Source organism: Cyprinus carpio, chromosome B5 (assembly GCF_018340385.1).
Source record: "Cyprinus carpio isolate SPL01 chromosome B5, ASM1834038v1, whole genome shotgun sequence".
Classification (NCBI taxonomy): Eukaryota; Metazoa; Chordata; class Actinopteri; order Cypriniformes; family Cyprinidae; genus Cyprinus; species Cyprinus carpio.
Window position 1 is genome coordinate 24539017 of NC_056601.1, and position 26556 is coordinate 24565572.

A 26556-nucleotide genomic window follows, 5' to 3' on the forward strand; every position below is an offset into this window, starting at 1 on the left:
AAGAAACTTGTACTACTTTACTAAAAAAAGAAAAAAAAATGAGTCATGGGTTATTTATTTCAACATAATGTCAAAATTTTGTGTTATTCAGTACCGCAGTATCAAAATACTGTGACATCTGATACATCACTGATTTATATTTTGTGGACCAATCTAGTAACTTTTTTCAGAAGAGCCACATGGGCTGTATATTACGATTGCTACATTATGATTAGGATAGCAGCTATTGTTTATTTTCTAATAGTTATCGGGGCTAAAATCTTGCTCTAGAAACACCCCACATGTGGAAGCTGTGTAATGACCGACTGGCGCGGGCGCAATCAGGCATGTCCAGCCGTTTGGCACATAGGCAACTGTAGTATTATGAGAATATACATATTAACTAGAGGGGCGGGGCACGAGAGGGGGACTGTCGCTGACGCAACCCGGAAGGCGTGGCCTGTATTCTGGTGTTCCTGCCATTGAGAGGATTCAGTGTGCGGTGACTCGGGCGGAGTCGGCTTTACTTTCGGGAAACGAGCTCAATCATTAAGTTAAAGTATTTAAAAAAATAAATAAAAAAAAAAACCTCACTTAGCGTGTTGCATTTTCTCTTACCTCTGGATGTTACTTCCCCGAAGACGCGTCGCATGAGGTGTGTTTTATAGCGGTTGTGGCGAGCGGATTTGTTGGAGAGCTGCGTAAACTGGAGTTACGGGAAGCCAAGGAGATTTTCTCGGCCCTGGTTTTCATGAACAACTTACTAAAGTTCGCAGATATACTTCAGCTGCTCTCTATTTTCACAATTACCCGGTACGTATGTTTGTTTTATGAAATATGCAACGTATTTAGGATAGGTATGTATTGTACTGTTGAGATTATGGGAGGTTTAATAGGATCGCTTTACTGTGTCGATTGTTCCAGTACAGCGTGTCCCAACTGGCTGTAACGTTACGCGCTCACTTCACATTATTGACTCTGGCGATGTATTTTCTACCGCAACCGTGCGTTTTAGCGTTGTAATTGAAGATATAATCGTTCTAAAGTTATTTTGTGTATACGTTGATGTATTTCGCTCTAATAATAATCTGTTATATTATTTAAGGCTAACGTTAGCAAATATGCTAACCCCGACCACCCAAGATTAATATAAATCTATAATAAATGCGTCTCAGATTAACGCCACAGTTCATGAGATTGCAGCCAGTTCGATTTTATTGCATCTATGGTGAGTGATTTGTATCTGATTTGATTGTGGTTTTCAGTCTTAATCGTGCACTTTAATACTATGAAGTTGGACTTTAATTGTCTTTTTATTGAAACATTTCACACTGGGTTAGTTTATGCTTGCTAAATTGTTTACGTTTGATCATAAAATAACGTAATCTGTTAACGTTACTTGAAACTCAATCGAGAGTTTTGCACGGTCAGCATTGCGACTCTTTGGAGTTTCTTCTGAACATTTGTTCTTTCATTTGCACTTGTCCAAAAAAGTGTGTATCTGCATTTGTGTATTGTGTTATCATTTTGATGCTTTCTGAGTCAGTTTTTTAGGCATATGGTGTTTACAGTTTTGAAAGAAGTTTGTTTCTTGACGGAGAAAGAAAAATAAGCATCCAGTGAATCCTTTCAAAATACTAATATAAAATGTAGCTAAATATTTTTTTTTAAAACATCAAGCATTTACTCTAAAGCTACTACAAAAAAAATAAACAGCTGCACACTTTTTTTTTTTTTTTTTTGTTAATATTTGTTGGATTATTCGTGTTCATTTGAGCACATAATGTAAAACAAGTACATTTACAGTGTTTTCCTCATGGAAGTTGAGTCTGTGTGTAGGGTGGTGTGTGTAAAATGGCTTTTCTTCTGTGTTTCAGGTTCGAGTTACTCTGTGAGGTTCACAGGATAAGGCCTCATACAGATGGGAAAAGTGTGTATGAAGCACCTTGAAGGTGCACCCAATCATTGGACTATTAGTTTTACATAATCTACTCATCCTTAGAGACTTCAATGTGGATGATGTTAATAAAGGCTTAAAGTCTTAGGGAGAAAAAAAAACTTTTGCCTCTTGCCTCGCATCCAAATATTGGTTCAAGGAACCTTTGTAAATGATCATTATCATTTTTGACACCTAAAGTTTGAGACGACACCATCAAAATGAGTGCAGAAGGATATCAGTACAGGGCGCTGTATGACTATAAGAAAGAGAGGGAGGAGGATATTGACCTGCATGTAGGGGACATTCTTACAGTTAATAAAGGTGCACTACTCACAGTTGGTTACACTGAGGGGATGGAGGAGAGACCAGATGAAATTGGATGGCTGCCTGGCTTTAATGAAACCACTCAGGAAAAGGGGGACTTTCCTGGTACTTACGTGGAGTTCATCGGGAAGAAAAAGATTTCTCCACCAACTCCCAAACCAAGACCCCAAAGGCCTCTACCGGTGGCCCCAGGGCCCGCAAGGCCAGACTCGGACTCTGAGCAAAGTGAGTGAGCTGTTTTTTTTTCTTTTTTTTTCTTTTTTTTTCTTCATGAATGTTATTTTCAGCACGTTTTTTTTTTTTTACCACATTGAGTCCTCAGGAAATGTTGCTAACTGGGCTCAATCCTGCATTGGCTGCATAAGCACCCCAACTTGGTGCACTATGATCCAAATGAGCTAGAGAATTTAAAATATTTATTTCTCAAACCCTCTACCTGTCTACCATTTTGAGCTGCTGTTTAGATAGTTGCTTAATTCCACAGAAGCTGTCTATAGTTAACCTTTAGTTTAATATTTGGTCACCAGAGTTGACCTTAACCAGTGGTCACAAAGCAGATCTTCTTTTATTTACAGTATAAAAATTGTCATCAACCATTTTAGCTCGGTTTCGTTGGATCTCAGGGTGCATAATTTTAATAATTTCTCTTTCCTCTTAACTAGATCCATTCATGTTGATGCCAAACCCACGTGCATCTCTCAAAATACCCACTCGCCACTTTTTCCATTTTCGTAACTAGTGACCAGATTTTACACCACCATTTCATCAAGACATTGGATTTATAGCTGCAGCACACAAATGTCCCCTGAATATTTAAGGCTGTTTCAGGTTTGCACTGGGCTATGATTCGTAATTGCAAACATGGCAGGAAGCCCAGATCTGGATGAAGGCCTGCACACAGTAGTTTGTAATTGTCTGGCGTGGCTGCATCTTTCGCAGAGCCACAGTGTGAGCATTTAGAGCCCCCTGTGTCTCCTTTACCATATCACCCATATCTCTTAATCTGTAGTTCTGGTCTGCGCTGTTTTTGTGTGCCAACTGTTACATTTATTTTCTAATCTAAAAAGGCTTCATCTTTATATTTATTGTACATGATACAATAGAGATTCTAAGGGCACTTTCATGCTTGAACTTTTGCGGACCCAAATCCATTTGACGAGTTTCCATTTGATTTGTTTGAGTTTAGTTTGTGTGGAAATGTTAATGGTAGAGAAAGTATTTACATTTTAAACAAAGTGTGTTAAATTTAACCCAGTTTCCCATACACAGCCAGTATTCTTATGAATTGTTTTTCCTTGTTTGCCTCTGTTGTCATGGTGACAACTAAGTTGAATGTGTTTTTCAGGTTATGGAACAAAGATCATAAGTGAGATATGCCACTCAGAATCATTGCTGTTGAGAAGCCGCGGCAAACTTGTTTGCTACTTCCTTGTCCTATGTGGTTTGATGCATAAAAACATGAGCACATACCTTTTTTTGATCTTTGATGAGAGCTATTTCTACTTTTCCCAGAGGTCACGACTAAGCAGCATGACTGTGGCTAAGGTGACACTATGGCCTCGTTCTGTTCTGAATGACTATTCAGATTTGTGTCCATGTTAACGGAAGGGAGAGCTGTAGAGAACAGAGTTTTGCGGAATGTAAACCAGAAGCAGATCTGGATGATGGCCAGAGCTCTTGGCATTACGCTTCTCACACAGTAGAAACAGGACTCAAACCCTGATCCCCCACACCACCACTAAAACCACATACAATTCCAGCTCTAAAGCCTAAGCACTTTTGACTTGGCTGTGACAATTTAAAGAACTAAAACCTGAGGCTGTTTTACACTGTACACTTTTGGGTAGATGATTTTAGTCTTACTAGAAAATCTCTGGTTTTTCTTCCTCATTTAAAATGACTAACTTATACTTTTTTGCTTGAACTTCCCTTAGTAAGTGTATTTGCATTACTGTTGCATAAAGAATCAGTGCAGAGAGAAGTGAAATGCCAGAAAATGATTCTAAATATTGATGCTAGAGGTATTTCCCATTGTGACAAATGATATTTCTGGTGAAACTCCAGAGCCAACTGAGTTCATTTAGAATTTTTTTTCCCCCTTTTTCTTCAAAACTAAGAAAATAGCCAAATAGAAATTGTGGTTTCCACAACATAAAAATGGTACTAACAGGAAAATGTCACAAAGACTCACAGAATTACAGACTAGACTCCCAGGAACTTGACTCCCAGAACTGAAAATGTACTTTTCAGGTCCAAAAGCTGTACAAGTCAGCTGTACAACCCCCACCCCCCATCCCCTCCCCCCATACTTTATACCATACAGTTAAACAGCAGTACTGAAATCAGTTTGAATGAATTGTGTATTTAAAGCACCCAGGTTTCACTTCTCATTGCCTCGCTGGGTTTCAGATTTATTAGCTGCCACTGAATGCTCTTTCAGATTTTTCTAATTCTCTCTCTGCCCTAGCTTTCTCATTTCTCTTTCTTCCTCTTTGAATTTTTTGATTATTATTCTGTGGTCAGACCTGACGAAGGGGATTAAGGGGGAGTGTTCAGATTGGGGCCTCTATCTCTCTCTCTCTCTGAGCCGCAGGGGCTCGCTTCAGCGAACAGCAGATGTGGAATTCCAGTCCGTTCTGGCTCCCAGGCTTTTTTATAACACTAACATGCTCCTTTCTGTGGGCCTCTGGAGTGAGAGGGATCCGTATGTGCCCAGTCCAGCTTTTTGCACAACTGTTGTTTTATTTCTTAACCTATTCTTGCTAAAGCTTTCAACTGCATTCAGGGTCCACAAAATGTATGGCTCAGTTTTTCCTTCACTTGGGTTCCAAGTTGGACGATGATTTTTTTTTTTTCTCTCTCTCTCTCTTCTGTGCGTGACTTCGAACAGGGAATGAGATCTTTTATGGCTTTAACTTCTTCTATTCAATGGAAATCATAGTTCCTCTTTATCTGCAACTTTTCTGTTTTATTGCATGGAGAATGGTGGGGCTGAGCTGGTTAAACATATGGCATAAGTATTTGACCATTGTTTTAATGTAATATTGCAGTGATTATTATAAATTATTCATCCGTGCACATCATTTTAAGGAATTCATATGCCCTTGTAATAAAATTCAAAGTAACTTCCCCTCTCTTCTTTGATAACATATGATGCAAAGGTGGGACAACCTGTCACTCACATGAGATCGCAGAAATAGCAAACGAAAACAATCAAATTCTCGAAGGACCAAAATATTTTTTTTTTTTCAATGGCCAATATATAATTCAGTAATAAATATGAGGAAATGGCAAAATAAATTAGAGCTGCAGTGGTTACAAAAGTGGACTAGTCATCCAAAAACTGATTAGTGATTTGATATTTTTCTTTTAACATTGACTTTTTTTAGCAGTGCTTTAGTTAGCTTGCTGTGCTTAAAGCTGTTAGGTGGTTTAAATTATTAAATATAATTAATTGAACTAATTTAATATTCCTTTTGAATGTTTGATTGTTCCATCACAAGTGTTATGTTTAAGAATCATCAAGTTAAAACAATAAAAAAAAAAAAAAAAAAAAAAAGATTATGTACAGCATGCTTTAGAAATAAAACGTTCAGTAAGGCCACTGAATGTTCTTTGATCCTGTATTCTGGAGTTCAGGATTCTGTTTTCATGGCTAATTAAAATAGATATGATCAAACTTTGTGCATGCAAGGCCCACATTCCTGTGCTTCATGAGATATGTCTTTTAGCAAAGGTGATGCTGTGCTCAGATGTTATCTCCTTATCTGTTCTTTTAATTATATCTCAGTCTTATTTACAGGTCTCTTGTAGTTGTTGTGCAGTTCATGTGCATTTATTTGAAAAATGCAGGACATCACAAATGAATTGACAACAGGAAGAAAAAAAAAACATACTGTGAGAAAGTACATGTGAAAACTGCCAGGGAGAGCTGTGGCAGTTGACTAAAACTGTGAGCTGGTTGGGGGAAGGCATTGCTGGTGTTTGAGATAATGTTCTGCTCTCCTTTTTGGGGCCTCTACAGTTCTTGATTGAACATCTGCTGCATGGAGGAGCTCTTTGAGGGAGAATTGTTGCTGGGTTTTGTAAAGTATGTGCACTTTTCTCTAACCAAGCAGTAAACCAATACATATGGCAAGGTACCTAAAAAAGAATATGTAAATAATATATATATATATATATATATATATATATATATATATATATATATATAAAAACATTAATCTATTTAAGATAGGGATGTAACGATTCCATCAACTCACGATTCGATTAACGATTTTGATTTCATGATTCAATTCGATTCGCAATTAATATTTTTTTTTTAACTAATATTTTAGACAAATTATGAATTAAATGTGTCCTTTTATTATTGCTTGGACAAAAATCCTGTACATTTCTTTGTGAAATTGAAATAGAACTATAATAATATACTAATATAGCACTTGCATATTATTGCTCTTTTGTTGGTTTTGATTGCTTCTATTGTACTCATCTGTAAGTCACTTTGGATAAAAGCGTCTGCTAAATGGCTAGATTTAAACAGAATGTAAATTGCATTTTAATCATGATCCAAACAAATATGTTGCATACATGCAACATGAGCAGTTTTTAATTTAAATTAGATTGTATAATTTCGAAATTTTGAAGCAAAAACAGAATGGTATTATATGGTAATTTTAATATGCATTATACAGAGGCAAGATGAAAAGAAAAAATACCATCTAAACTTTTCTAAAGACCGTAAGTTCCCCTCAGACATGCATTCATATAAAATCCTACCCCTAAATGAATCGCGACTTGTTTAGCATCTCAACCGATTTGAATCGTCACACATTTAAAGCGATTTTCAACCGGTTACATCCCTAATTTTAGATAATTTTAAATATCTTTTTATGTACCTTAAAACAGGATGGATGGATGGATGGATAGATTATCATACATATTATTTTTTTTCATTGAATATATATTACTATATTTAGTATTACAGGGCTCCAGACTGCGACCAATTTTCTGCCGGTGCAACTAATTTTTGTGAGTGGTCGTACTGGCGCGACCTCCGCATTGTCCAACTCATAAGCACTGCCATTTCTGTTGCATTTGAGAAACATCAAACGGCAAAACTAAACCATGCTGCGCAGCTGAATCGTAGTGCTGTTTAGTTTCGCTTTTGTTACGTTTGATGTTTCTCAAATGAAACAGACCGTTTCTCAGCTTGGACCGCAACACAAACAAACTTGTCCGAACTCAGAAAAGCTTTACTCGGGAGCCAAAGTTGATTTCGCGACACTGTTACTGCACAGATGCAACAGTGCTGCGAGATCCAGTGAGAAGCATTTGAATTCCCTGCACAATGAAAAGGTTGCTGCAAGATTTACAGAGAAGCATTCAAATTCTGCACAGAAATCTCTGTTATAAACAGCGCTGACATAAGTCAGGAAACCAGAAGCGGTAATGTTAACTGAAACCATGGCGTTGTGGTAGAAATAGTCAAATGTATTACATAATTCATTTCAGGGTTTGTACAACCTTTTGAGAGAGAAATTCAAGTGCTTTTTAGTGACTTTCAAGCATTTCACACAACAGTTTCTAGTACTTTAAAGCTCTAAAATGATCCAGTTTGCATGTTATTTTAATGGGATGAACAAAATATACTTTGTGGTAAACAAACACTTATGTAAAATTTAAAAAAATACATAATCATAATTATAACCAGTAGACAGCAACAGGGGAGCACTTATTGGCTTAATAGTCATTCATCTATACATTTTCAAAATATAAAAAAACTATAAAATAAAAAATAAAAAAAACAAAAAAAACAAAAAAAATCATAATAATTCAAAACTTTACACTTTTTTGTATGAAATATGTATGAGGTAAGAAAAGTCACATACTTTTCTTCAATTTTCTACTAAATCACACAATCACTGAACTTGGTCAGTTTCACATGCTAAAAGAATAATGGTACATTTAATAAGAGTGGAATATATAAATTTTCTGTATATAAAAAGTAGATTTTGCACCTGTTACTGTTGTTAATAAAAGTTAATTTTGTATGCATCTTAACTCAAACTTAGTGCTTTACTGTCAAATCTGTATAAACAAGAAATGAACATGAAATGTTATTAGTAACTGCACTTATTAAAGCAAAACAATAGTAATTGTATGATTAAATTATCTTTATTTTGAATACCCCCGGCACTACCAAATCTGCTCCTGGCGCCACCATCTGTAGAACTTAATGGCGCTGGTGCCACTGCTCTCAGATGTTAGTCTGGAGCCCTGCATTATAGTAATATAGACATCAAAAGTATAAAGTGACAATGTATTTTAAAAAATTACAAATTTAAACATCATCTTCAAAGTCAACAACTTTGTCTAGAATGCTTCACAGGACATTTTCTCAAACAACTTTGTGAGGTGCATCCTGCTATTTCTTCAAGTTTCTTTCCCTGCTAAAGGCATCGTTCCTATGTAGAGTAATGGCACTCATTAGATCATGGTGGTTGTAACCGGGGCAGGACTGGTTTGTGGCTGTGGGCGTAATGGTGCACGTTCCTGTGGCTTAGCTTGAACAGCTTGTGCCCAGTTGCCACATTTAGCATCATGACGAATCAGTACAATCGTCTCTTAAGTGCTGCTGCAGTAGGCGGCGGAAAAGTGCTCTTGCAAAAAGAAAGCTGGTGCTGGGGCAGTTGACTGCATTTGGCAGGGTATGGAATGGCCATTACACATCCACTGTGTTTTAAATCGACTTGTTCTCTGATGCCAGATAAAGCAAGAAAAACTCTCTGTGGCTCTTTCTGTAGGGTAAAGTGCTATGTTGCATAACAGTCACAAGAGATCATATCTGTTGGAGCCTCTGGGTCAAAAGTGTATTGAAATTGTATAAGGTTACCAGCAGTAACATGCAAAACCTAGAAAAGGAACTTGTCAAACTGAAAGGAGTGGACTGCAGTAGAGGGTTGTTGTAATGGAGGTGGTACCGTGGTGAAGCTGGAGTTTATTGGGATGTGCGTGAGAGTGTGTACATGTGGTCTTCATTAATGATCGCCTCCAGAGACACAGGGCTGAATTGGCAAATCTTCTTACTGAAGGACAAGCATGTCTGCTCGGCGGATTAGAAACACATTGCAAGAGGAGGAGCAAGAGCAGCAGAAAAAAAGCAGAACTGAAATATGCACAAAGGGATAACTTCGTTTTTGTGCTACCCCATCCCCCATTTATCGTTGGCGTGCATGTTGGCTTTGTGAAGAGACATGGAAGTGTTTGTATATAATACAAACTAAACACCAGTGGTGGGAGAGAACACAGCAGATGTAGAGCATTTTTCCAATCCCATGTAGTAGTGTTTAAGTCCAACTTAAAGTTCATTTTACTAATTCAGTTCCTTTGGATTGTTTATTTAAAAAAGGAAGATTTTCTTAGAAGTCGGTACCTTTTTTCCATACAGGTTTTTAATGGGTGTTTACCAGCCTTTTTGTTTCAGCAAAAATCAAGGTTATAATTTACAAGCATCTTTAAGGAAAAATGTATATCTTGTGTCTTGTGATTTGTTTCAAAGTTCTCTCTCCTGTGATCATTTGATGTGTGTGCTATCAGAGGTGTTTTCACATACTGCCCTAAGAGAGACACTATCCCTTTGCTTTAACATTGAATGTTTGATCACTGTAATATCTCACATCGCTATTACAGTAGATGTTTCAAAACATCAGCACAAGTGCCTTTTTGTCTCTTTCTGTTGAGAAGTGGGTTGTTTGAAAACCCCTTTCTTCTGTTGATTTGAGCTGTTATAGTCTTAACCAATAGGGCAGTGGTTCTCAAAGTCTACATTCAAAGGTCTAAATCTGAATTTTCATCCATATCAAAACCCCGGACCGGATCAGTTGGTTATTACAAAACTTGTTTTTAACAAACATGCATAACAAATAAACACAATTTTTTTTGGAAAAAATAAAGTGCCCTTTGCATTCAAAATACATTTAATAGCGAGTGCAAAAGTGGCAAAATAATTAAAGTGTCAGCAATAGAGGTCAACTGATATGGGTTTTTCTCTGGCCGATGCCGATATTAAGTAATCAGGGCAACGGATGGCCAATATATGATTTGCCATTGTTTTTTTGTTTTTTTGTTTGTGGTTTTTTTGGTCAATATGTTTGGATGATTTGCTTGAGTTAACGTTTATCGCAGGTTACAACATAGTAGAAGTAGCTTTAGTAATAGTTGTAGTACCTAATTCATAGTAATAATACATGGCTCAAAACTTAAGCATCTTCTCAAAGTTCTGAAGCTTTTTGTTTGTTTGTTTGCCTGACAGACACCAGTGTTTTCCACAGACTTGCAAATGCAAATTTATTCTCTGCCAGAAGGTAGCGCTGTTGGAGCATGAGATATAGCGGTTTCCCCAGTAACAGCTGCAATCAAGCATTACAGGAAAGACTAAATGAAAATAACATTGGGCTTTTCTGAAGATGGTCGGTTCTTTTCAAAGATACATTCATATAAAAACACCCACGCTGCATGTTAATTTTGAAAGTGCAGTGCTGAGTTTATTAAATGAAGTATAAGCCTTTTGGAGAATCTTTTTGTAGCAGTCAGTTTTGATGTAGTGACAAGTTGCCAAAAATAACTCAGTTTATGGGAAACACTTGGACACTGCTATAAGTCAAATGGCCATAATCTAATTGATAACAAAAATTGGATTATGAAGTGAAGTGTCGCACGATTACGCTTACTGGATGGCATGACAACAATGTCATGCAGGAAAACTTTAAATATCTCACCTTCGCTTTTATTTCGGACCATCTTCAAGACGACAGTAAAAAAACTAAACGCATGATTTACAAGTTTAAAATAAGTTTATCAAAGTAGGAAATATAATTAGCGCTCTTGAAATAGGAAATGGAGGTGCGTCCCGATTTAATTCCCTCCAGGTCCGGATCCACACCGGAGTCTGGACTTTGAGAAGCACTGCAATAGGGCAACACAAAATGTTCCTCATTTATATAATTGTAATAAATTTTCAGTGACACTTCAGTATAGGGACCAATTCTCACTGTTAACCAGTTGCTTATTAGCATGCCTATAATTAACAAATTGGCTGTTTATTAGTACTTAAAAGGCACATATACATCCCTAATCCTACCCAATACATAAACTTAAAGGTGCTGTATGTAGGATTGACACCGAGTGGTCGAACTAGGTATTGCAGTCCAAATTCAAAATATTAGTGAGGGTTCTTTTTCACCAGGCCCCTCCTCCTCGCAGGTTGCGAGATTGACGACACAAACAGGAACAAGCGCACTTGATGGTGAGTGAAATGAAATACACTGTTTTCCAACTGGCAACCTGGGGTGCTGAAATACAATTGGGTAAACGGGCAGTGGGCAGGTTTCACAAACCAAAGCAAAGAGCGACATTCCGGCACGGAACGCACATTTCAAAGGAGAATAACTGACTGTAGTATTGTTTTTCAGATAAACAAGTATGAACTTAGAATGTTTCTTAAATGTCTGCAAACATATTGTGGTATTTTTATGTTTTAGTAGAGTCAAAATCTTACATACAGCTTAATAACTGTTAATAAGCAGCCAATTTGTCTGGCCAGAGGAAAACTCTAATGGAAACACCTTGACAACTTGGTTCCTCAAAAATAGGTTAAGGCCCTTAAACATCTCTTATTGATGCCTGGGGGAAATTTGATGATCATTTAGTGGTTTGCTAGAATGACATTTCGAAGAAGAACTAGTCAGTAATGGAAACACTAGGTACATGAGCAGACCCCTAAAATTAGCTGCTGAGGAAACTGTCTTTAGCACCATGTGTACTTTCTCTGATCTTAGTCTGTTGTTCAGATGTGCTGAGTTTGTTCTACAAACCCAGGAAGCTGCTTTCCCTTCTTTAGCCTGGAGTCCCTTTCCTTGCATCCCATGGCATAGAAACAACAGGACCACCACACATACAGACACTACGCATGTTCAGACTTGCACACTGACTCCCTCTTCCATGAGTTGCTACAGCAACCAGAATCTGCAGCCCACTTTGATTGGCTGTCTGAATCTGAGCTGGGCTGCTTTCTGCCTATTTTCTGTTTAATTTCCTTGCAGAGAACTAGAGGCATTTTAAGCTGTTTTTCACACACAAATGTTGCTAATGTTTACCCTTTACTCATAAAGACTTACAGCACTTGGACTTCACCATGAATGCATCTTTAATTGTTTCCATTGCCCAGTTGATTGTGTGATCTCAACTGCACAGCTTGGATAAATTAAGCCTGCTAGTTGAAAACAGAAGATTTTTTCATCTGGATCTTTCTACGTTCCCACTATTTCTACTCGCAGTGGGTTGATGAGCTTGGCATGAGTAAAATATTGCGTGAGTTTACGGTGCAGTGCATCCAATCTTGCTGGGCTGCCCAGTTCTTAGTGACGCTTGCTTATACTTGGCATGTAACATGTCACAGTCACGTATCTTGTTTTGGAGAGTGGTCAGACTTAGTTTTCAATTAACAATAAATAGCCAAAAATTCTATTGAATTACACTGAAGAACAGACCCAGACACTGTGAGCAACCACCTGTTGCAATGTGTTTTGCATGGTCAAAACCTAAGAACCAAAGTCTAGTTTCTCTTTAGTTACTCCAAGAAGGTGTCTCGAGGACATAGTGGAACCTTGAACCAAAACATTTGGACTATTCTACTGGCATCAATCCTGAAAGTCATTCAATCTAGCCATGTAGAAGGCCAGAGCTATCAGGTCAACCTGAGTTACTAAGAAGCAACTCAATCCCCCCTCCCCTCTGTCTCGCGTCTCTGTGGAAATGTCCATCCAACACATGTAAATAAACACAAGACTCTTGGAATATACAGTTCTACCCTGAAATGGGGTGCGCGTAATGACATTTATTTATTTTATTTATTTTGAGATTCCAGATCACCATAGTGTTATTCACTGAGCCAGTTTCAATCTCACAACAACATAGTGATTTTAGCTATTTCACCAAACATACATAGGAAATGTAGGGATCTGTTAAATTCAAAGACCATATTTGTTGCCTTTGACCGGAACATTTTGAGCTAAGATAAAATTAGCCCAGCACTTTGAATTTGGATTCTACGAAGCAGTGGGCTGGATAAGGTGTCAGTCTGGGCACCTGGTTACCACTCAGTGCGGCGTACCAAAGTGACACTATGCTCCACATTTCTATATGAGGAATCTGTCATTCACTCTCGCTGCCTCGAGTTTAGCCGTTCTCAGAAAATGAATAACTCTCCTTATGCTCGATGTTGCCTTGGCAGTAATGGACTCCAGATGGCTGTTGTCTTTCAAAGTGAAGTTCAAGAGAAGCGGTGTGATATCTACAACTTTCCTTGCTTATCTCCCAGGCTAAAAAAAAATCCCAGAGCCTTGGGACTAAACAAGACTATTATTTCTAATGGCTTAAACCACCATTTCCTTGTGTGGTTTTTTTTTTTTTTTTTGTTTGTTGTTTTTTTTTCATTTAGGCAGCTTCCATACTTTTAATTTGAGCCATTCCTTTTAAGAAACAGCAAAGATACTCTTGATACCGCTATAAAAAGGTACTCTGTAAAGGGAATCCATTCATAATCTGCTGTTTGAATCTATGGCCTCGGATGCTGGTAACAGTCAAGTCTTTTAGAAATCCTAGCCTTTTAAAATGCTGTGCAGCGAATCCAAATAAAGCTCAAGCCAGTCCCGCAGCCCTTTCATGCCCGCACCTGGACTTGTAGATCTCGGTTATCCTCCACCCTACATCAGCGGCTACATATTGCGGTCTGTTTGCTTTAGCCTTCTCATCCACCTTCACTGCACACTTAATCATATCCTACCAGTCAGGGCCAACCCTAAACCCCCCTGGGCACGCTCAGATGTGCCGTCCAAATGTGCTTCTTGCTGTACCACATAAATACACAAGGACCATTGATCTAAGCATGCCATGACTGTGGAGCGGGTCATGGTGTTAAAGTTCTTGTTTTCCTTGGAGGCTTTGAAATGATGGAGTCTGGTGCTTAATGAAAAGCTAGTAGTTATTCAAAGGTACCTTGCGGCTTTTTGATGTGAGCATTCAACTTTCTGTTCTCTAGGCTCGAGTGCTCTGGTAGACCTGACGGAGCAGTTCGCACCTCCAGAGGTAGCACCGCCCATGCTGCTCAAGCTCCTTGAGGCCATCGAGAGGAAAGGTGAATAGAATCCATCATGCATATTTCTTTGTCACATGTACGTGCACACCGTAATTTTTGCATTTTCTGCATGTATAAACTCTCATATAAACTCTGTACAGGTCTAGACAATCCTACACTCTACAGAAACTTCACTGCTGGAGGAGGGCTGGATATCAGACAGTGCTTTGATAGTGGTGAGTGACGCATTCCATTAGGTGTTGCTGCTACTGTTAGCTATCTTAAACTGGTGCGATGCAACCAAAACTTTCTGTCCACGCTGACCGTGAAACACTGCCTTAACCAGCACAGCTGGACATTACTATCTCTCCTTTTTCAAAAACTTCAACCTGATGTAATAAAATTTACAACCCCTCTCACACAATTGGTGCTACAGACATGTGGTTTCTTGAGAAAAGGTGTTCTGTCAGATGTACAATTTTCAACAGCAAATGTTTAAACAGGTAAAATTCCATAGACTTCTAGTCTTTGCAAAATTTTCGAATGTTAAAAAATAAATAGCTCCAGCACTAGATTCGATACCTCATGTTGAGTCAATCATGTTAACACACTCCCTCGAAAATTTCGTCCATGATATAAAAATAACTCCAGGTTCGATTTTCTGCGTTTTAGCAAGCATTTTCCATAGCAAGCATTTTGATAGGATGACGAATACGAAAAAACTAAAAAAAGCAAACAAAAATTTTGGACTGTGTGTGCAAGGACCTAAATACTAAAGGTGCTCTGAACATATCTAAAGATCAGTTTGTCAAATAGACTTGCCAATGGATTTTGACCCAGGACGCCCTAGCAACCACAAACAGCTACTCTGAATGCTTTTAGATACCACATCCACGTCATGGCAACCACCCAGATCAAGCTACTATTGTTACATTCAGCACCACTCATATTTTCAACATACTACACATAGAAATCGTAGCTAAAGCTGGTTAAGGTGAAAATCAATAAATCAAAAAGATCTAATGCTCGTCTCTTTGTGCCTGGTGCTAGCTTCATTTCTTTCTGGCTCACTGATGTTTGTGTTCTTTGAATTAGACCCTGCCTCGGTGGATCTTGAGCAGATGGATCTTCAGATGTTGTGTGATGGTCTGAGGAGGTATCTTCAAGATCTACCTCAGCCTGTCATCCCCTCTGTGGTCTACAGCGAGATGATGCGCATCGCTCAAGGTGGGTTTCTGTAGGATTACAGCATATCAGCATTAGATTAACAGCCCTACAATTCTCAGGGGGTCTGTGATATAATAATAATCCATATTAATACAACTATGTGAATCATTGGATTTACAGATTTATGAGTTGTCAATTCTCAGTTTTCCACTAAACTAATGTTTAAGATGCTATGAAATGCTGTGGATTAATTTTGATCAGGTTGGTTATGCTAATGCACATTTTAGAATAAGGGCATTCAGTTATTTAATTTGAAATACAGAACTTCCTTTCAGCTCTCAAGTTCAGAGTTTCAATATCTCCTGTTCGTTAGTGGTCTGGTTCATTACATGATCTCTGTCTCTGATGTGAACTCTTGTGGTCCTTCAAATTAAACTTAAAGGCCCTAAAACCAAAGAATGTATGGAATAATCAGAGCATTTTTCATTGATCTCAATTCATTATGAGAGCCACAGGGTGGTGCTGTTGTTCTAATGTGTGTTGGCCAGATGGTGAACCTCCTCCAATGGTCATAATGTAACACAAGGAGTCCTCATAAAAGAAAGTTTTGCACACTCCCATGAACTTCTGAAAGCATCAGTGACAACTAATCAATCAAGATCGTCTGATTGTATCATCACAGTATGTGCTTTTATGAGTACACATGTTCCAACACTTATCTGATTTTGTGTCTACAAACCCCAGACAATTCGACCGTGAAAAGTATTCTTGGTGTTGTATTTATGGTTGGCTTGAGGATGTTAACTTTATCTGCCCTCGCTGTGTGACTGAACATTTTGTCCGTGTGCAGAACAAACTTTCAGCGGTGTAAACTAGCATGTATCCAGTTTGAAAGAGAACACTTTGTGATTTATTTGTTTTATTATTTATTTATTTTTTTTTATTTTTTTTTAGTTCTCTTTTGCGTTATGTACAGTCACGTGGCTTGAAACAGGATATCTGTGGTTAATAGACCTAAAGCAAACCTGAAAACTTATCTGCGACATCAGCGCTGTCAACCAATCACCTCTCAGAGTACCTTACTCACTGTGTCATTGTCTCGCTTAAGATCTTGTGCGGTTAGTTGCTCACTGTGCACTGAGCACAATTTTCCACATGACTGCATGTACATGTTTTTGCATATGTCCTCGCTGATTATTATGTTTAGCTCACTATGAATACATACCCCATGAGACAAAGGTCGAGGGACATGTTCTGAAGACACGCTAAGTGTATTAAAGTGGGTGTGAGAGCCTTTTTTTTTTTTTTTTTTTTTTTTTTTTTTTAAACACTTCTGTTTCTCTGTGTCTTCAGAAGTGCAGGGTACAGACGAATGCGCACATCACCTGCGGCTGGTGGCCAGCTCCTCTGCACTTCCTCCACAGTACTGGCTGACCCTGCAGAGCTTGCTACGCCACTTCTCGCATGTATGCCAGGCCTCAGCTGCCAACCTGCTTAGTGCTCGTGCCCTCGCTGAGATCTTCAGCCCGGCACTCTTCAGACAACAGCCCACCAGGTACACCCTCACACATATATGCTGATGAATTACATTGTTGCCAGCTAGCAAAAAACCCAGATGTTCCATTTACCTTACCAGCTGTGAGCCCAGCCCAGAGGCACACATCCGGATAATTGAAGTCCTGGTGACCAGCGAATGGAGTGACAGTCAGGCGGCTCCAGGTAAAAATACTATTCTGTTGAGTACAAACCACAAATTACAAAGCAATGGTTCTCAACCAATAAGTTATTTTAATTTAATTGATTGAAATTTAGCTATAACAAATTAAAAATAAACATGAAAAACTTTAAACTTGACACCATATTCAAATGCAGTGTTGAAGTCAAAAAGGTTGAGAAACACTGCTCTATGGCATTGCAAATAGCGCAGTCATTCTGCTTTTTACTGATAGAAATATTTTTGACAGGACAAGAGACAATGGTGGGGGAATATGATTGCAATGACAAGATATATTCAAACCAGTGTTGTCCAAACATTGAGTACCATGGCTCAATGTCTCACACATGCACCTTTTGTGTAATATATTAGAGTAGATAGGAAATATTGGAAAGAAGATAAGTAACTGAGGCTACGTTTACACGACAACGATGTAGTCAAAACGGAAAAGGTTTTCCCTTGCGTTTTTAAAAAGTTTCACATATACACGACAGTGTTTTAAAACGATTCGCATTTACACACATCCATGAAAATGGCCAAAAATGCCAGGCCAGTAGTTGGCGCTGTCACCTTGTTAGTAAACAGTACCTGTAGAGAAGTGACGATTATGCGTCTCCGCTCTTAGTTGTAATATTGGTGAAATTGATCCACACTTTGCTGAAGAAGCGTTAGCAAACTCTTGAGCAGCAACAACAGTACCATATACTCCGCCATTTTTGTGTATGGTGTTCATGCTTGCCTTTAAAATCAACACGTACTGCGCATGTCTACATACCTCTACACATCAACACGTACTACACATGTGCATGACGTCACCATTTTCAAAGATTCCCGTATTGGGTGTTTACACGGAAACGACAAGGTTGGTGTTATCAAAAACTTGCACTTCGAAACCATGTATTCAAAAATATGCGTTTTCAGTCCCCAAAACGCATGTCGTGTATACGAAACACATAAAAAGTTTGCCGTTTTTGGCTGAAAATGTTGTGTAAATGGCCCCTGAGAAATTGTGTGTAATGGATTAGCAACAAGATTTACTGCATGAGCTAGCCCACAGATCCAATTGATGTTCACACCTTGTACGTCAGATCAAAAGCAAACACTTCGTAAGAATTGCTGAAGTGGACAGAAAAGAGTTGTAAAAAAAAAAAAGAGATGTTCAGCTGTGATTCATTTTATGCAGCAAAAAGACAACAGCACTGATGTTCTTAATTCTTATGTGAAGTAGCTGTGCTTGGCTGCAGTGTAGCACTTTGATATCAATGTTTAATGGATGGGAGTGCTCTGTTGGAAAATCTGTGTTCCATTCCCTTGCTTTTGTGGGTCAGGTTCATTTAGAGATGGGACAGACCACAGAGACACTTCTGCTGTGTGTATGCTGCCCTAACAACACAGACCAGTTGTCTAGTTGGGCTTTTATAGCAGCAGTAAAGTCTCTCTCCCTGTCTTTATCCGTCTATCTCTCTTTCAGGGTGCCAGGGGCCCCAAGTCTGGCTGTGTGACTGTTTAAATGTTTTATTACCTGTTAGGGCCTATTTATACCTTACCCTGGCATGGAGTGAGCTCAGCTGTCAGTAATTTGCACCTGCAGGAGGCTTGGTTGGGCGAGCCCAGACTCAGAAGCACACTTGCCTCCTTTCTGCTCGGGCAGCTCGATTTCTTCCTGTACCTTATGTGCAAGCTTTTACACAAACATGGATCACACAAGTGCCACCTTTAACTGATACTTGTTGCCTTACCAACCTGCCCATACACGATTCCTGCAGATGTGGCAGTGGCTAGCTGCGGATGTGTGTGTTAATTTGAGTGTAAGGGTGCATGTGAGCGCATGTTCCTAGATACTGGGTGTATATTTTAAGCTGGTGGCAAAAGGCACACTTGGATTGGGTTGGATTGAAGTGCAGTCTGCTCCACAGAGCTCTCTTGTTCCCTTGCAACTGCGGCTGTTCTGTCTTGCGTGCATTCTCACACACTTGCAAACGTTCACTTCCGAGGACTTTACTCCACCCACTGGCCCCCTCCTGCCTGTGCCACATTCCCCTCCCAAAACATAAGAGTGCACAGCTCAGCAAATATTTGAACCTGAGCAAGTTAATCATGAGACTGAACCCTTGGAGCCAGACGGAGTGAATGAGCAGAGAGAGAGAGAGAGTTGGTTAGCAGCAGTGCGACCTCAGCAATCATTAACCTAGCCGTCCCAGAGCAGGCATCATTCTCCACCCCTCTCAGACCTGCTTTAGTTCGTCAGGCTCTACGGTTTAAACCTGTTGCACTCAGCTTCTCTTTATCAGTTTGGATTTTGCTGAATTTCTTAAGACCGCTACAGTGACTTTTAGACTCCTGCGCCTGTCAAGTAGGAATATTTTTATTCAAAAGGACTGTCTTTTGGATTTACCAAGAATTGCAAGAAATGCTTACCGGACGGACTTGCTGAACAAAAGGCTGCTTGACTTCTGCTGAACATGCACAACTTGCAATGTAAGTGTGTGGTTTTGGTGTCTCAGGAAGTTTGGGGTAATGATTGGTTACTTTAAGGCAAACAAAAGTGCATCAAAGCAAAGCAGCATGTCATTGCTTTGGGAAGTTACCCAGCTTTTCAGAGAGCATGATAGTAGCTCTTCTCAGATGTCCTATTTTATGTCCTGTTTTAGCTCTTTCACAGACTTGAATACCCATGCTTCTCCACTGTGCGATTGGCTTGTGATCATGTGTATCAAGACTAGCACAAGTGCGACCTGCTATGAAAATAAATTAAACAAAAAAAAAATACAAAAAAAAGTCAGAACACTTTATAAAAAAAAGTTGTATTATTCATCACCTCAAAAAAAAGGTTAAGGTATAAAATGTAAAAAAGTCCACTTGCTTTTTAAACTAAAGTTTTTAGTTTAAAGTTACACTTGACCTACTGCATGACTTTTAAGCGCCCCAGCTGAAGTGCCTCTCTGACCTGTCATTAGAGTGCTCAGCATGACAATAGCCCACGTTCCTGGAGCCATTTTTAACCCTACTTAGAACTGCGACTATTTCAGGTACCTTCTCAAGCTCAAATAGCTGATCTTTCCCCTCCTACGGTCCTCCGTGAGTCGCATTTGGGGATTATAAGTATTTACAAGCCGTGCCTGCCAGCCTCCTGACCCGGCCTTGTCTTTGACGTAGGGACTGCCTACGTGCCACTGCAACAGCGATCAGGGCTCTGCTTTTGTTGGGCTACCAGCAGAGGGGCAGTACTGATCGCTTCTGCTCAGAGAGAGGCGGGGCTTAGCAAAGCTGCATCATAGATACAGGAAGGGAGGGGGTGACAGAGAAAGACAGTGCGAGCCTTCAGTTCCTTTCCTCATTTGAAAGATCCTGTGCTGCAGTGCACCTTGTCGGTGATTTACCTCCCTGTGTTTGGCAGCATTGAAACAGCTTAGACAACACTTATGTTCCACACGGATAAAGGACATTGCTGGATCACATACTTTGGAGCAGATACATCTTTCTTTGCTACATTTTTCATTGCCGACTTTTGAATGGACAAAGCATTGTTGCAATGACATCACTGCACTCAGGACTTGGAAGAAATAGAGGCAGGTGATGAGGCAGGAGTGGCTAGCAACAGTCCCGCTGCACCATTGGCTGGGGTAAGTGATGTAATGGTTTTCACTGACCACACTCTCCAAGGCTTTTCGAAAATTGATCTCGAAGAGATGAGCAAGAAGAACCTGGATTTATAGTATCTATTCAGAGGAGGTTTGATAAGAAAACTATGCGAATCCTTCCAGATATGCAACAAACCATAAAGCATGGCAGATTTAGAGAGCCTGAGACTTGACGCTGGATCAGGATCTGGATCAGACCTGCTGTTTTACATAGAAATAGATGCGCCAGGTAACTGTTGAAGTTGGTACATAACAAACGTGTCATTCTTAAGGCTTAATTTGATGGGTGACAGATCTCTATGTTGTCTTGGATGCATTAGTTCATCTCAAAACAGTTGTAATATTTGCTATTGACTTGTTCTTATGGTGGAACATACATTAGTCATTGCGTAGATTATTGTGTGTGAGTCTTTAATGGAGGATGCATCTGCTGCAAGAGCATTGGGTGATTTGTTGGATAGATTCTTGTAGCTGTATCTGGTTTAATATCGTTGTGTGATTGTGCTAGGCAGAAAATGCTTAGCGACGATAGTGACTGAAGTGAACAAAGGAGAGACAGTGAGTGTGCATGAGGGGGTGGGGGGGGGGGGGTTTGGAAGATAAAAATAGCCCACCGCTTCAGCTCTGCTTCATGCTCCACGGAGACTGCGCTGGCTCCGATGCTTCCCGTCACTCAGCCCAGCAGCCAATCAGATGCAACCTCTGCCTCTATCCAGCAAAGCAACATGTTCTCAATGGTTAAGGATTCTTGCATGAATGTGCATATTGCAATGCTTTAAAAAGCCTATCAGTCGGTCTCTGCATGCTGTCAGATGTCATTGCTTCTAGAAATGGTGCTAATTCTGTCCTGAAACACTTGTTGTAAAGGTCAAGTGATGATTCAAATAAAAAAATTAAAGCTCCTTATCCCAGTCTTGTATCCCCATGAAGTGGATGTGTTACCGTGCATCTCAGGAACCGCTTATGTGGTATAATACTGGCCAGATCCAGAAATGGTGATGAAAAGATTTTTTGGAAGGGTCAATGAAATACATTCTCACAGAGTAAAGAATCCGACTCCCTGCTGGGTGCTCGAGAGGCATGTGCTCAGCTGCATTTAATGAAATGGAAAACGCTGGAAGGGGGAGGAGGCAAGAATTTGAGAAAACTGCAGTAACCATTGCATGCTTTTAAAACATGACTGTCACATTTGGGGGAAAAAAATGCCTGTTAACTTGACAGAAAAACGCCAAAGGATGTTTTAGGGGTTTTCCTTTCTCCTCATCAGATGAAAGCATCCTTTAGTAATATTGTTGTTTCATAATGACACATAGGTTTGAGCATGCCTGCACATGTTGCCTGTGTAAATGACCTTGAATGCTGATGGTTCATCAGCAGTTCTGGTCTCAACCAGTTTCTCTTTTTCTCTTTACAGCACTACCTCCCAAGCCACCCAAACCAACGACTGTCACTAACAACGGTATGAACAACAATATGGCTCTGCAAGATGCTGAATGGTACTGGGGTGACATCTCCAGGCAAGTACTCATCAAACCTAATGTTTGGTCAGATAAGCATGCATTTTTGTTTAATTGTTCTTATTAGTGTCTCTTTTTGTAAATGTTTGACACTCTTTCTGTTGCAGGGAGGAGGTCAACGAAAAGCTTAGGGACACTGCTGATGGTACATTTTTGGTCCGAGATGCCTCCACTAAAATGCATGGGGATTACACACTGACATTGAGGTACGTTCTCCTTTGGAAAAACCTATATGTGTGTCTGGAATTTTTTTTTTTTTTTTTTTTTTTTTTTTTTGAGGTTGCTTGCCTTGAATCAAAGGGTTGATCTAAATACTACTTTTTATTGGCCGTACAGGAAAGGAGGTAACAACAAGCTAATCAAAATCTTCCATCGTGATGGAAAATACGGCTTTTCAGACCCCCTAACCTTCAACTCTGTGGTTGAATTGATCAACCACTATCGGCACGAGTCTCTCGCCCAGTACAACCCCAAACTAGATGTGAAACTACTGTATCCTGTGTCCAAGCACCAACAGGTAATCATCCTCTGATTTCACTGGAATATAGAGTGTCCTGAAGAACTTCACTCTAGAGTCTAGATCATCACGTTTCAATTGGAAACATTTTATTGGATGTATGTTTTTTTGTATTTACAGGATCAGGTGGTAAAGGAGGACAATGTTGAAGCTGTTGGAAAGAAGTTGCACGAATACCACCAGCAGTACCAAGAAAAGAACAGAGAGTACGACCGACTCTATGAGGAATACACTAGAACATCACAGGTGTGCCCTTAAATGTGTTTATAGTAGATAAATGACTATATGTATTTCAGTAAAGTATGTATTTCACCCAGAGCTTGAGAAAAGCGAACAAGGAAGGCTCACATTCTGACTTGCTTTTGTCTGCTCACTAGGAAATACAAATGAAAAGGACTGCTATTGAAGCTTTTAATGAGACCATAAAGATCTTTGAAGAGCAGTGCCAGACGCAAGAACGGTACAGCAAAGAATATATTGAGAAGTTCAGGAGAGAAGGAAATGAGAAGGAAATCCAAAGGTGAGTCCTGAAGCTGAGCACTTCCAAAGTAGTCTTTTGGCGAACATTTCAGAAGTGTAATGCAACATCTCTGCAATTTTTCAATGCAGGATAATGGTCAACTATGAGAAGTTAAAATCGCGCATCAGTGAAATTGTGGACAGCAAACGTCGTCTTGAGGAAGATCTAAAGAAGCAAGCGGCGGACTACAGAGAGATTGACAAGCGGATGAACAGCATTAAGCCTGACCTCATCCAGCTCAGAAAGACCAGGGATCAGTACCTCATGTAAGTAACTCATACTCCATAGGTTCTGCACTTCCAATGTAACACACAAGACACGATCTTGCATTCAGAAGTGACTATAATGTAATGTAATAAACGTTTTTTGTTTGTTTGTTTTTTGCTGCACAGGTGGTTGACACAGAAAGGGGTCCGACAGAAGAAACTCAACGAATGGTTGGGAATCAAAAACGACAACCAGGACGAGTAAGTATTCTGCTTATCTTGTTATAGCCACTTGACATTTAAAAGTTTTCCTGGTTGCTAAATCAAACTCTCCACTTCTGCTTTAGTCAATACTCAATGGTGGATGACGATGAGGATTTGCCACACCATGACGAACGCTCCTGGAAGCTGGGTAACATTAACCGCATCCAGGCAGAGGCCCTGCTGCGGGGCAAAAGAGACGGAACATTCCTGGTCAGGGACAGCAGCAAAGCTGGATGTTACGCCTGTAGTGTTGTGTACGTACCACTTTTTTGTGCTTGTAGGGCAGCATCAGTTCACATGTTGGTTGTTTTTACATAGACATCTCTTGACAATCTGTGCAATTCATTGACTACTGTACCAGTTGCATGTTGAAATGGGAAATTGCAAAAGGCACTGATGACTAAAACCATCTCTTTGTCTTCTCGCAGTGTGGATGGTGAGGTCAAGCACTGCGTCATCAACAAGACACCCACAGGATATGGTTTTGCTGAGCCCTACAACCTTTACAGCTCTCTGAAAGAACTGGTCTTGCACTACCAGCATACGTCCCTGGTTCAGCACAATGACTCTTTGAATGTCACGTTAGCATACCCAGTCTACGCACACCAGAGGCGGTGAGAACTCGTGAACATACCCATGGGACTCGTTACAAACACAGGAGTTGAGAAAGGGCCTCCCCTCGAATGGAGACGCCTCCAGTAAGGCTGCTCCCGAGGTCTACGTTTTGCCTTGAAACGACCATATCGGAAAGCCAAGAAAGCAAAACCCAAAACGAACATTTCAGCCACTGAGACTTTTGCCAGTCTGAATGTAGTTTTCCTTATCGAGTGGAAACTGCTAAAATGTAACTCTCTCTCCCAAAATGGAGGACTTCGGAGGCCTTTTCCAAATGGTGCTTGTTCATTTCAAAGCTTTACCCGCTGCTGGAATGTGGAACATTGATTAAACCTCTAGAGTGCATCTTTTTTACCTCTTCTACTCCCCGACCTGCTCTGTGCAGGTCCCCATTTGTGTGTGTTCGTGTGTGTGTGTGTGTAAGAAAGAATGTGACCAAAACTTACAGTATCTGAAAGCTATCGGTATGTTCAACATGTTTAATTTTCACGAACAGACCATGGAATCAGCTGATCAAATGTAGCAAGATGGCACTTTCGAAACAGTATCTACTTGTTTTCCTGTAAGAGACTCCTACACAAACTTTGATATGACACGTCTCGCCTGAAAGGAGCAGCGTGACGAGAAGCGAACGAGATGCTTGGCATTTCTTTTGTGAGCATTATAGTGACAGACTCTAAATCTATTTCTGCTTTATAGACTGACAAGAAAAGAACTGAAATGGACTTCACGCTGTACATACAGATAGCATCAAAAGCTATGTGACAAAACCATGTTGTACCAAAAACGCAGTTCCTTCTCAGTTGTATTCTAATCTGCTATGCAAATTCTGTATTTTCCATCTTCTCTGCAGAGTTGTGATTTTATTTGACATGTTGCTACCCATAATATAAACTTGTTTTTATTGCTTAAAGTCTTTTTTTATGTATCTAAGAGGATATTTTAAGTGTCAAAGTGCATAGAAGGGTGGCTTCAATTTTACAGAAGAAGTGTGGAAAAAGTACTATTACATATTTCTTTATCAGCCGCTGGTAAAATTAAAGAGAGAGTATTTTATTAATGTTTTTCACTTGGAGCTGATTTTCTCTTGGGCAGAGCCTGGAGGACATTAGTGCTGCTTCTGTCTACAGTAATGGTGATATATATCTGAACATTTTCACTAGAACAAACAAACGAATAAACCATGACGTTTGAAATAACTCCAATTGAATGATTAATGTCACGACAACATAATACTGCAGGTTGCTAATCCAATATAGAGGTTTATTTTGTGATATCTTTCCCATAATCTAGAGCATATTGATTTGATCCTCTGGAATGATGGGGAAAAAAAAACATACATTTTGGTGACATAACTCCCTATCATTCCGTCAACATAGTATTTTTTCTGTATCAGAAAATCCTTAATAGTGTTTACATAGATGGATCAACTCAGTTCGACTAGTACCCAACGTTCTAGTTTGCGCCACATTCTCTAAAACAAAAATTTTTATTACTTGGATGCAACAAAGTTAGGGGAACCTACCAGGTTGACATTCAAAGCTCGCTACAGTAGTTCTGATTTTATCATGACATCAGTATTGCTTTTGCCTTCCCCTCTCATCTGCATTGCAGTTACACTTAACAAATGCAAATTTGCATTTGATGTTCCGCATAAATAAACATCAATGTGACACCATTAATTATATTTTTCTGTCACTTTTGTTGGTCAACTCTGTTCCTATATTTTTAATTTGACTCCTTGTTTTAACTAGGCCTGATTGCCTTAAAATGAGTCAGTTATGTATTTTTTAAGCAGAGAGTACTGCTGAATTTCGCCGTTTTGTAAGTATTTGAAGTTCTTTAATGTAAGATTTTCAAGAGGAATGGTAATTCTTGCATTTTTCTGCCATATCTATACACACAACTGTCCTGTACTATTATGATTTGCCCCATCAAATGATAAGATGGGCTCTCTCTGAGTCCCCTTCTTACTGCGTAAACTAGCACATGGTTTGAAATAAATATTTGAACTTCA

The 26556-nt window shown here is 39.5% G+C and overlaps 1 protein-coding gene across 4 annotated transcripts; it reads left to right on the forward strand.

Moving 5' to 3' along the window:
* The first annotated feature begins 458 nt into the window (after positions 1 to 458).
* Positions 459 to 26556, forward strand: pik3r1 (phosphoinositide-3-kinase, regulatory subunit 1 (alpha)). Of its 4 annotated transcripts, XM_042725042.1 has the most exons (16): positions 459 to 792; positions 1857 to 2467; positions 14343 to 14438; positions 14540 to 14614; positions 15474 to 15605; positions 16899 to 17100; positions 17182 to 17264; positions 22315 to 22417; positions 22525 to 22623; positions 22754 to 22934; positions 23055 to 23180; positions 23312 to 23454; positions 23544 to 23720; positions 23847 to 23921; positions 24008 to 24178; positions 24353 to 26556. In XM_042725042.1, exons 2-16 carry the CDS (start codon positions 2137 to 2139, stop codon positions 24540 to 24542), a joined length of 2184 nt encoding a protein of 727 aa, XP_042580976.1. In that variant the 5' UTR covers positions 459 to 792; positions 1857 to 2136; the 3' UTR covers positions 24543 to 26556. The 4 variants fall into 4 exon arrangements, with proteins under 4 accessions (XP_042580976.1, XP_042580978.1, XP_042580979.1 ...); XM_042725044.1 differs by lacking the exons at positions 459 to 792; positions 1857 to 2467; positions 14343 to 14438; ... (2 more) ...; positions 16899 to 17100; positions 17182 to 17264 and adding an exon at positions 18837 to 19737; XM_042725045.1 differs by lacking the exons at positions 459 to 792; positions 1857 to 2467; positions 14343 to 14438; ... (2 more) ...; positions 16899 to 17100; positions 17182 to 17264 and adding an exon at positions 20568 to 20882.

Coding starts and splice junctions, on each gene's coding strand:
- pik3r1 (XM_042725042.1), top strand. CDS start 2,137: ATGAGTGCAGAAGGATATCAGTACAGGGCGCTGTATGACTATAAGAAA. Junction 14,439..14,539: donor TGAGGCCATCGAGAGGAAAG/GTGAATAGAATC, acceptor AACTCTGTACAG/GTCTAGACAATCCTACACTC. Junction 22,418..22,524: donor TACTGGGGTGACATCTCCAG/GCAAGTACTCAT, acceptor TTTCTGTTGCAG/GGAGGAGGTCAACGAAAAGC.